Here is a 12,801-nt window from a genome sequence, read left to right as displayed (position 1 = left end):
CACCTATTCAAAATGCTATTTTAATTTTCTTGTTTAAAAGTAGAGAGTGATGAAAAAACTAAATCCATCGATACTATCTTATAATTGCCTTAATATAGCTAAGAGTCTGAATTTGCCATCATTAACAAGGATTGTCCCAGTGGGCAGTGGCTTGGGTAACTGAATTCATTGGTAGGTAAGATCTAGCAGGGATTTTTGTCTTTTATGCTCAAGATGATGATTAGCAAATATGTGAATTGAAAAGATCTGAAGGTCATGAACATGTATTGCCCAGTGATTATATTGTCTATATTTACTATTTCATGCAAGCCCCTCTCACCAATTCTGATAATTGAGATAAGCATTGTTATATTCATTTCTCAGATTAAAATTGAGAGTCTACCACATTTAAAACTTTATGCATTGCAACAAGGCTGCAATTATATAGATCACTACAACCTTAAAAGGAAGGATCTTCATTTTGTAAGCAAAAAAAGCAGCCCACTGGGATCATAACTAGGGCTACCATATAAGACAGTCATTGGTACAGGATTATCAAAAGAAAGACTATCAGTTAGAGGGGTAGAAGGAGCTAAAGGGAGGAATATAACTTTATTTCAATTCAAAACATTAAATAAATAAAATAAGCAAAAACAAAAATAAAACCATCATACTCCCCAGAACAATTAGAGAGAAAGAATTTCAAAGACAAACTGACAGTTAGACATGCAAAATGGAATACAAAGATGAAAACTTCTCCTGAATGCACAAGCATGTTAATATGGTAATAATTTTCAAGGAGAGTTTTAGATGTTTTTGCAACCTCACTCTGGCTTAAGCATCATGTCTTAATGCTCCCATATCTTTGTAACTCATAACTATTCACAGTATGAAACTAATAATCCAATATATTTATGTGGGAGTAGTAACTGTATTACTATCAGATGTTCCTAATAAGTCTAGTCATGGCTAGCTCATCAGTTAGAATGCTTTAACACACTTCTCTAAATGGAAATAAGCTAGAATAATCTGACAGTGAATGTTATTTATGCTAGTATAATTTCTACATTTAATATTTCAGAACTTGGATATTCTTTTTATGCCCTGTTTGTAAGTAATATTTAAGCTTGGTCACTCAGTACTATTTATTTTGAAGCTTTAATCCATGATGACCTTTGTCACCGATGACTGAGATAATATCAAATATCCAAAACCTGTACAGTTAAGATTAGGTCTTTAGTTATTGTGAGGGGAAGCTGCCTATTACTTTCTTGTATAGACTTTCTTTTTCCCCCTCTAAATTAGATTTTATTATTATCTTTTTCTCCCTTCTTTTTAACATTTTCCTCCACTCCCTTTTGTGTAGACTTTCTAAGTTGGATTTTTTGTTTTGTTTTGTTTTTGTTGTTCCACATGTAGTTTCTTTGCTGGCATAGATTAATTTACTCCCTAGCATTTAGACTTGATCAGATACCATCTCTCAGCATTGTGTCTCAAAATCTAAAGAAAAGAACAATTCAATTAGTAACTTAAATTTTGAACAAGTTAAATCTAAGCATTCTTCTATTACTTTATATTAAGAGAAAGCTACAAGATCAATATTAACTGTTTTATGAATGAAAGTTAAAGGTTACAAAATACTATAACTTCCCATTACCTTGACCTCAATGAATGTTTCAGGTTCCTCCTACCATGACGATTACTCTGTAAAACAGAAAGTCTCTTCATTTCTTTGATATTTCAGCTTGTTTGAGATTTTCTTCTATACAATGTGTTGTGAATGCCTGAGCTCATGTTCCCAGTTCTCTGAGATATCCACTCTTGTCAACAAAAATGGTGTCAGTAAACTGCTTGGCTCTTTTTTTGCACAGGTATCCTGACATGCCCACTGCTGCTGATGTTGTGAATGCTTTAGATCAACAAGCACTTGCATCCATCCTAAGAGCATATGGAGAGGAGAAGCATGCCAAGAGAATTGCTTCTGCAATCATTCAAGCACGCAGCATATACCCTATCTCAAGAACCCAGCAGCTTGCCAGCATTGTTGCAGGTACTCTCATTAATTTTCTTTAATGTCTAAGAGTAAAAAACTAAATTAATATCTGATACATGTATGTATGGTGTGTGTGTGTGTGTGTGTGTGTGTGTGTGTGTGTGTGTGTTCCTCCTTTTGGCTTCCAGAGGGATTCATTTGTATGTGAAATCATTCAGAACAACTTTCTCAAATGTCAAGTTTGCTTTATTTTGTTTTGTTTTTAAGCTTTCTCTCTAATACTGCACACAATTTTTAAAAGTTATTTGCCATACGTGGCTGATTAATATAATAGAAATTTTATAAGTCGTAATTTACCATTTGTGCTGACCAAGGTGAAAGATGGAATGACAAGGTTTAAAGAATGTCTTGATCCATCACAGTGGGTGATAAGCATCCTGTATGAGATTTGACATTACCTCTCATAGTTTCATATTTCTACATTTAATATTTCAGGCAAAAGGAGAATTGCATTGCCCAACTCTTAAAATAAAACTCAGTGACTCATACATCTCTCCTAAACAATCAGCTAACAAAGGGTATGTGATGTATAGGTTATTCCGCTTTGTGGATACTAACTAAATCAGCCTAAGGGATTTATTGAAACATTTCATCTTTTCTGCTCTTCACCACCATAAACCTCGTGAACTGGATTCTAGCTAGGAGGTGCTTTTTTGTACCCTTTCCATTTGAAGCCAAAGCTGTTTGACGGCTATGTTTTGATGAAAGTTTCTCAAAGTAAAAATGCAACTCCTGCAGTTATTTAACAGAATTACAGTGGTAAATTATTCATCTTGTTGGACCAACAAAAATACTGTCATTTTTATATACCAAAAATATATTAAGATTGTTTTCATTGTTTCTTTTTAAATTTTGTAAGTAAAAGTAAATAAAAGGCATATTTGTATAGCTTTTTAAAAGTACCCAGTATTGCCTAAGGTTTTCATAATACTAGATGGAGTTTAAGGAATAAAATTTAATTATAAATTCACTTAAATCATTAAGCTGTCTTATAATAATTGTTTATGACATAATTAAAAATAATTAATATTATATTTTATTTAACATAATAGAGTATAAAGAATTGACTAAGGCTTTGCCTTTGTCAGATCCTTTCCAACTTAATTCCTTTTGTTGAAGTTGAAGCAGAATCCATGTGGGTTTTATAAAGATACAGTATTTTACTATCCCCCTAAAAGTTTATGCTAGCATGTTATCAAGTAATAGATTCACCTTCTCCTTATATACACTGCCCTTCTCATTCTTTACTCACCAGGCTACTCTACTTGTCCTTGTTGTCTTTAAGAGCACTGCATGCCATTTTCTGTGAGAAACCATATTATTTATTCATAAGAAAACACAATTTTGTCTGGTACTGAATGAGGGTTTGTACCTAATGAGCACCCTAGAGATAGTTCTGTTGAAACCTTTATCCAGTAACTTGTGAAATCAATTCTAAAGAGGACCAGTGGTTTGCTCAAGACTACAGTCTAGTTAAGAGAAGTTAATACTCATTAAAATGTAGGATACAGTGGAGTTGACATAATTGGGATAGAGTTTTAAGAAATTAAGTTAGCTGTTTTGTTTCTGGATTTTAATCTGTGAATTTGGGGAACTACTAATCTGGTATGAGATAGAAATGATGTGAACATACACCACAAGAACAATGTGACTATTCCTTAGAATATTATGTTTAAGACCATGTTAGGGCCATGTTAACAATGAAGTAAAAGTGAGAATATTCACATAAGGCAAGGAAAAATTATGAATGGTATTAAAACACTGAGTTATCCAAGTCTGTTTTTATGTCTTTATTGTCAGTCAATAGAAATACAACTTTACTGAGAGCAAAATAAGTTTTGAAAAAGAGAAAAGCATGATATCTCAGAAAGAGAAAACTATGACCTAGGAGAATTGCACCAAGAGAATAGAAAGCTTAATAGATCTATAGCAAGCAAAGAGTTTGGAGTTTTCCAACTAAAATAGCTCAAATACAGGTGCATTCTCCACTGAATTCTATAAGACCTTTGAAGAACTAAGCAATTCTCCACAAAACTATCCATAAAATAGAAGTGAAGAAATGACACCAACCTCATTTTATGAAACCAGTGTTACTCTGATACTAAAGCTGAATGAGGCCAGGACAAGAACTGCAACAAATTATTAGCCACTCTCCCTGATCATTCATGGCACTTGCTTTTAAAATTGGTTTTTATATACTTTCCTCCTGCCAAAGCTTCCTATATATAAGAGCAAGAAAAAAATGTTGTTGTTGTTGTTTGTGTGTTTATTTCTAAGTACATAACTATAACCTTCTCAACATATCTAGTATTGCTTGCATGCTTGTTTTCAGGGATGACTGTTTGATATTATAACCAGTTGGTATCTTCTTCCATTGGAGATGATTATTTTCCCACACCCAGTATTCCTCAGTTGTGTGTAGTATTTTGTATAGGGTTGGGGCCTCTTGGGCTTTCTTTCTGCACATTGGCAAGTATGTTGATTTCCTCATTCAGATCATATTTAGCAGTCATGTTGGTGAGACTATTAGGGTATAGCGCTTCTGTTATTACTAGGAAACATGATCTCACAGCCTTTTCCTGTGCCTCTTAAAATCATTCAACCTCCACAAGGATCATTGAGCCTTATTGTGGGAGTTGTATCATAGATGTATCCTTTAAGGCAGGACTCCACAACTCTGCCTTTTGATTAGTTGTGGTTTTCTATAATGGTCTTTACCTGTTGCAAAGAGAATTTTCCTTGATGAGGGGTGAAGACAATAGTTTTCTGTGGGGATAAGGACAAGCATTTAGAATGTAGTTGAGGATTATGCTAGTTTAGTAAAGTGGTGGTTATAGGTTCTCGTATCTAGGACACTAGCCCTGGTTAGTTGGCTAGGTTTCCAATGAAGAATTTGCAAACCACTTTGTAGTGTTAACACAAATTCTTGCATCACTCAAAAGAGCTCTGTGTTCACAGCATTTACTACTGTCATTAGGTAGCTAAATTAAATATTACATAAAATGATGAAATATTGATTATGAAAGATAAGACATATGGAGTAAGCTGTTCACAGGATTGTTTCCTTGGCTGTGCAGAAGCCATTTAATTTCCAGTTTATCAATTCTTGACACTACTTCTGAGTCTTTTCAGAAAGTCAGTTTTTTCCAGGACCAAATGGGCTGTATTTCAAGGAGGCAAGAATTTCTCAACAAACATAAATCAAAATATACACTGCATCTTATGACTACCCTCAATGACTGAAATCACACAAATATCTAGATAGATGCAGAAAGGGTATTTGATGAAAACTAACTTCCTCTATTGATAAAAAGCCTTGAAGAAAATAATAATAGAAGAAACATTCCTCAATATAATAGTCAGTATTTACTCAATGGAGAAAACCTACTATTTTCACTATAATGTGGAATAAGACAAGAGTGTCTTCTTTCTCTACACATCCAATGTTGTCATTGAAATGTTAAACTAGAGTAAAAATACAAAAGAAATAAATTACATACAAGTAGAAAAGGAAGTAGTAAATTATTCTTGAAAGTGACATGATCCTATAAACACAATTGAAGATTCTACCAGGGAACTCTGAGCTGATTAACAAAGTGGCAGCATACAATATCAGTATATAAATTAATAGTTTGCCTATCTCCTGATAACAAATCACCAGGGAGGAAGTGAAGAAAATGAACACTTTGATAATAACTGCAAAAAATTGAATAAACTAGGGTTGGAGAGACAGATGAGCTGGTAAAGTACTTGGTGCACAACAAGAGGACATGTTTGATCTCTGAACTCACTTAAAGATGATGAACATAGTGGCATGTGTGTGTTATCCCAGTACTTAGAAGGTGGAGTCAGGTGGAACAGTGATCAGCCAGCCTAGTACTGAAAATATGGCTCAATAGTTTAGGGTACTAATTCCTCTTACAGAGGGCTCAGGTTTAGTTCCCATCACCCCCATAGTAAACAGACTCCCAAAGTCTCAACAATAGATACATAAATACAAAATAAATTCTTTTATTTTTATTTTATTTTTTTATATAGGTTAGAAACAATCTTGTTTCACATGTCAGTCCCAGTTCCCTCTTCCTCCTCTCCTCCCCCACTCTTCCCACAAGGTCCCCCAGTCTCCCACCCAATCTCCACTCTAATCCCCAAGGAGGGTGAGGCCCTCCATGGTGGATCTCCAGTAACTGTCATATCATCCAGGGTAGGTCTACGCCCTCCCCCAAGAGTCCCGGATGAGAGAGCCATGAGTGTGGCATGGGCACTCAAAGTCTATTTGTACGCCAGGGATAAATACTACCCAAGGCCCCATAGATTACCTAGGCCTCCTCACTGACACCTACATTCAGGGGGTCTGGGTCAGTCCCATGCTTTCCACACATGCTTTCTTCTTTAAAAGTAAACAGGTGGAAAGCAACTAGAATTGACCTCTGGCATCTCACTCATGTACTGGCAAAATTAATATTGTGAAAATTGCTGTTTTTCTAAAAGTCACGTTATGCTGCTAATTCTTAAAACAAGTTGAAACATTCCCTTCTAGAAGAGTGGAAAGTAATAAGACTCAGGGTGCTGTAAAACTCACAAGATTCCAGAAACTTTTGAAACCAGGCTTATGGGGCTCAGAGACTTAGAAGATTTCCAGGACCCTCTCCCAATTATGAAAGCAGTGACTATTGAAGTGAAAAAATTCTACATGTTTGCAGTTTTCATGAGTGGTCACCAGCATTAAGTTTTATAATAATGATGCTGCCTTTAAGGGTTCCTGTAAGTAACTCTAATAAACTCATTTCATTTTACACAATAAATATAAGACCCAGATCGGGGCTCAGGATTCAAGCTGAAGATCAGAAAAGTAAATCATTAGCCACTAGCTCTTACCTCTTCCTCAGCTCAGACCAAAGGGGTGATTCTCAAACTGTTCCCGACTTCATTACACCTCAGATTCACTCAGACTTCTATGCTCTCCTCGATGTGACTAGAGACTAATCCTGAGATTGAATGCCACCTCTAAACCCTGCTTCTGTCTTATATACCTCTCTAATGCTGGGATTAAGGTCATGTGTGAGCTGTTTCTTTTAAGACTGGATCAATTTTGTGTAGTCAGTGTGGCCTTGAACTAAGAGAGCTCCATCTACCTCTTAATTCTGAGTCCTGAAATAAAAGGTTTGTGCCACCATTGTCTGATCTCTATAGCTTATGGCTGATTTTGCTTTCTGAATGCTCAGGTAAGCTTTAATATATCATAAATAATATATCACTACATTTTATCAATTGGGTAAATTGTTTAGTCTTTTATTGTTACCCAACTTCAAGTGACTATATGTGTTTTCCTGTATTCTCAGGAATAGTCACATAACAGTGATCTACAAGTTCAATGAAATGCCAACCAGATTTTCAGTGACGTTTTTTTCACCAAACTTGAGAAACCAATTGTAAACTTCACCTAGAAGTACAGAATATCCCAGATAATCAAAATAATACTGACCAAAAAGAATAATGCTGGAGCTCTCACAATTTCTGCTTTCAAATTATGATATACAACCATGATAATAAAAACATGGAATAAGATAGAATATCTACAAATATGCACAATATCTGTGGCCCAACTGAATTATGACAGATATCAAAAACATCCTATGGAAGAAATAGCGTCTTCCAAAAATCGTGCTAGGAAAATGATATCCACATGTAGAAGAATGAAACTAGACCTACCTCTCATCTTGTCTAAAATTCAATTAATATGAATCAAAGACCACAATGCAAAATTTGAGACTTTAAATTGGTTGAATAGAAATAGAGAGAAAGCATTTGAAGAAAGAGGAATGAACATTTACTTTCTGACAAATATTCAGCTATGCTCAGAAATAATGTCAAGAATTGATAAATTGGATTACATGAAGTTAAACGCCTTCTGAACAGCCAAGGAAACAAAGTTGTAAAAATACAGCCTACTCTTTATGTCTTTGCTTTCATTGTAAATATTTAGTTCAGTCACCTATTGATAGTAGTAAATGCTATGAACACAGAGCTCTTGATTTAAGCAAGACTTTAAACATGATAAAGTAGGATGCTACCTTGAAACAATTTCTTGAACAGAAAAACGGGCCTGCTTGACAAGCTGACAAATGAAAATGTGTTAATGAGAGATGTTTCTTGAACTAAACAGGAAATAGCAACAGGATGACACCTGTGTCAATTCTAGAGACACCATTACAAAGTATTGCTGGTGAGAGGAGGGGACTCAAGCAATAAAAATGTGATTTTCCAGTTTCAAGACATGAACTGAAATGGAGATATCAGCAGGACACTGACTAAGATTCTTCCTCAACTTTTCCTAAAAGTTACTGTTTGCCAACAGAACATGCCAGGTATCCTGTGTCTTCTAGATGTGTTTGTCTTTGACTCCATAGTCACTTGGCATTGTCCCTCTGCCTCTGTTTTTGTTCTCGAATTCCCTTTTTTTTTTTTTTTAAGAAACCGCTCATCTGTAATTCAGGACCCCTCTGAATCCAGTATGTGCCTGATGTAGCTTTCTGACATCTGCAAAGATCCTCTTTACAGGGCAGAGGGCAATCACAGGTTCTTGGTGGATGCAAATGGTAGAGGACAGATACTCTTCAAAGCAGTATAATTCCTAAACAATTGTTCTGTTCAAGAAACACGTACTTTTGTTAAGCTGAATGTATAAAGGCTCTATTTAAATGCCTTTCTGCTTTTGATAAGTTGACATTAATGCCTTTAAACCTACACACACAATATACATATATATATCCCAGAACACCAGGATATACCTATTCAGTTCCCAACACATCTTAAAACCCACGTTTTTATGGAAATATAAATCACTTCCTTTACTTTCAAAACTTTTAATCCAAGAGGGCAAGGAACACTAAGAACCATTCCTAGAGTCATATTCTCAGTAAAATGCACAGTGCATCCAATCAAACTGCAGCTATGTGTAAACCTAAGGCCTTTTACTAGCACTAGGAATGTCATGAAGGTTCGCAAAGGCAAAAGCCAGGCTCTAGGTTGAAGCTCTAATTATTACCACTGTTATGTATTTTATAAATCATAACAGATATAATTTATAATCATTTTATAATTTCCCAAAATGCTTCTGAAACCTGACTGTTGATGTTTCTACACATATTCATACATAGACTATTTAGGAAAAATAACCATGTGGTTTAATATATTTAACACATATATAATATTGTATACGGTATATAAAATGTTCCTTTCAAAAATACTAATTCACATTTTAGGCCTAACTTTTAGTCTAATACTATAAATGAAAAATTAAAGTCATAAAATTTAAGAATGAAAAATGACTCTAAGTCATTTACTAAATTTTAGTTTAGAGATAGACTGTTGATCAGCTCTGCTAAGTCATTGTCTGACTGAGGCTTTCTATTCCAGGCACACTGAAATTCTTACAGTCTTTCAGACATACCATAGTCGCATTCCCACAGGTCTTAAACATCCTGTACCCAGAATTGTGGACTTCTGCTTCTTCTCTCATGTCTATTTCCTCTGGCTAATTCTGACTTATCCTCTGGGAGTACTTGAAATAACTAAGATGTTTGCCCATGTGCCTCTGTAGTACTGCATGAACAAAAGTTCATGGCACAGATATGGTACATCTGGTTTTTTTTATTTGAGCTGTCTTCTACGTTTGTATTGTTTAATATAGTTGTCAATAGTTATATTTGGTCATGACACTTGATATGTGGCTACTCCAAAACAAGAATATATTCATATATTCACACATATACACACACATATGCAATAAAAATTAATGAAAAAAGAAACCATGGATTTGAGAGAACTAGAGGACACATAGGGAGGGGCTTAAGAACGAAAGGGAAATGGGCACTAATACAATTTTGTTTTAATTGAAAAAATAAAAACTATTATAAAACTAGTGCTATAAATATAAAATAAGTTCCACATTTTTAATACTGTAGGAATATAAAATAGTTTTGTCTTAATTTCCATGTTGAAATGGCAATACCTAATGGCATCCGTCCTATATATGGTTTTTAACAAATTAACCTTCCCTTTTTAGTATTTTTAAATGCACTTACTTAGAAAAGCCTTACATATTCTATATACCACATTTAATTTTATTGAACATGTGCAATAGCCTGTGAGTACCATTGTCATATCATGGTATTTGAACCTTGGGAGACATTTCCAATGTTAAGACATGAAATTGACAGATATACATTAAATCAGGCGATCTTGGCTTTAAAATAACATCAAATAATAAAAGGATTCCAAATTTTATAGGTCATAAGAATGTAAATGAGCTAACATTGAAATTGCATATGCTGGCAAGCTAAAACAAAAACACATTGCTTCTCAGTGTTTTGGTTTGTTCATTTTTACGACAAAATTATTTATGTTCCTATCTTATTCTTTAATAAAATGCTAAAGAAAAATAATTCTCAGACAGAAAATTTATTGATTGTAGAATCTTTAAAATGACAAATAACATAAATACTCTTGATGGGGAAAAATACTTAATTTACAAAGAAGTGACTATATAATTTTGCAGAATGTATATAATTTTATTTAGTCTTGAAAAGCAGGTAGATTGTTGATCTGCTTTGATTTGAGAGATTTAAGTCCAAGAATTTTCAAGAAACTGGTTGTCATCATTTTGTACCAGGGCAGTCCAGATTCTAGTGTCCTTTCTCTTCTTTGGCTGCAGCAAATGATCCCCAATTAGATGCTAATCTTGTGGAAGAAAAACGTTAGTTCAAGACCTAGTCTTCCAGCTTGCTTCCCACATAAACTAAAACAGCTCTGGACCTCATCTTTCTTCTCTTGAAATAGAAATGAATAACAGCTCTGATGATAGTTGGCATTATTTTTGTTAGACAGACATAATCATACTAACCATATTTTGCTTAAATCAATATAGGTATCCATTTATAGTCTAAAACCTTTTGCCAAATTCAACATACACCTAAAGAACTTTATGTTCACAAGTTGGACAATTTATCTCTCCATAGTCAAAAGTTGGTAGGTGACTCATGATACTATTTGAATAGAAAAAATGAAGGCAGTGAAGCTTCGTTTGTGTTTGTGATTCATGTTGATTAAATGGATATGCTTATTTCCTGACTAGAATTTTATGTAACCTTTATTCTGACTCATAAACTAGATGCAAGGCTGGGGCTTAATGTATGCTTGTTGGACAAATAAATCGATGAAATTGTGTGTACATTTATAGCTGAAGTAAAATGAAAATTCAGGGGGAAATTATAAATGCCTGGGTGTTAACTGGGAATCAGTTGTAAGGAGACAAAATGTCAAAGGGATGGAGAAGCTTAAGGAAAGGTAACGGCACAGAGGACATGAGCAAAAACCTTCAACCAGGCTGTGGAGACAGCATAGTCAGACCCCAGTGCCACACAGGCTAGAGGACCTGAGTTGGTCCCTAGATCCCATGTAAAACAAAAACAGTGGGATGGTGGCACGCAATTGTAATTCTTGTGCTGAATTTACGGGTAGAAGCAGGCATATCCTGGTGATTCTTTGGCTACTCCATCTAGCCTAATTCGTGAGCTGCTGGCCGGTGAAAGACCTTGTTTCAAAAACAAAACAAGCAAATCAACAAACAAAAAGACCAGGTTGATAACACCTAAGTAACAACACTGAGAATGATGATCTTTAGCCTGCATGCACATTCATACAGACATGTACACACACGTGCGCAAATGTACACACACACACAAATCCTTATATCTATCACTTGTCTGTGTTTGCTGTGTGAACTTGAGTGAGTGATTAATATTCTCTGATCCAAGTTATCTGTTTTTGAGGATGACCTGACAATGAGATGGCATCTAAGAATATTTTCTGTGAGAGTTAAGTTCCAGGTGCACTTATACACATTTCCTCCCCTTCCTATCCAAATCCAGGGTAAGTCAGAGAGCAAACTCCTGTGTGGCCTTTTACTAACCTGTACTTTGTCGAGTAGTATAATCTGTGATAGACTGATCACTTCATTTCAACCTCTCTTCCCATAGGGATGAGATGACTTTTAGGAAAAAGAAAATTAATCATCTTTTCCTGCATTGGGACATGTAAATCATCTCTTTCCACAGAAATACATTTACTGGTGAAATGTCAATAGATATTTAAGTAACAAGAAGAGTTGCTATAGTAATACAGTACTTAATAGGATGAAGTTAGAAAAAATGATTTACATTAATGGCATATGCCCTTACCTATTTCTGAAATTATCTTTTATTAGCAGTTTTAAGGCAAATGGAGTTTTTCAGAAATAAATAAAACATTTAACAAGAAACAATAGTTGTTATTAAATTTTAATGTGAACATAATTTTTTTCTAAAGCAGTCAAGAAATTTTTATTTTTTATATTGTTGTGTGATTCCTCTTTCTTTAAAAAAGTGTTCTTTATGCTGACATTGAACAAGAAATAAAGTATTCATGTTTCATTATCCTTTGGATTAAAATGGTATTGGCAAATCCACAGTCAAATTTTGATGTTATGGTAACATGTCATGACTGTTGCTGTTCATATCTTTGATTACACATTGTTATTCTGTGATTTGATATTTGTTGAGTTAAAACTATTACATACCCAGTGGTTAATGTTGTAATGTTTCTGAAACTGAGTTATCAAATAACATTTCATGAGTGAACTTTGATTTCCCTATACGAGAAGTCCAGCTTTGATGAGAGTGAAATCTGGGGCAGGACAAGTAGGAAGAAAACCAAAAAAATCGTACTTC

General features: G+C 34.5%; 1 protein-coding gene across 3 annotated transcripts in view; it reads left to right on the top strand.

Moving 5' to 3' along the window:
* The window catches only part of Mettl15 (methyltransferase like 15), a 158,050-nt gene that overhangs the window by 131,727 nt on the left and 13,522 nt on the right, over nt 1-12,801 (top strand). For all 3 annotated transcript variants that reach the window (XM_013118262.3, XM_005064812.4, XM_013118265.3), the window contains one exon: nt 1,851-2,029. In XM_013118262.3, coding sequence (XP_012973716.1) covers nt 1,851-2,029 — 179 coding nt within the window. The remainder of the gene's footprint in view (nt 1-1,850; nt 2,030-12,801) is intronic.

The sequence above is a fragment of the Mesocricetus auratus genome, unplaced genomic scaffold (assembly GCF_017639785.1).
Source record: "Mesocricetus auratus isolate SY011 unplaced genomic scaffold, BCM_Maur_2.0 Super-Scaffold_100004, whole genome shotgun sequence".
In the NCBI taxonomy this organism is placed as follows: domain Eukaryota; kingdom Metazoa; phylum Chordata; class Mammalia; order Rodentia; family Cricetidae; genus Mesocricetus; species Mesocricetus auratus.
The sequence above is the reverse complement of the archived record's forward strand: the minus strand, read 5'-3'. Positions and strand labels throughout refer to the sequence as shown.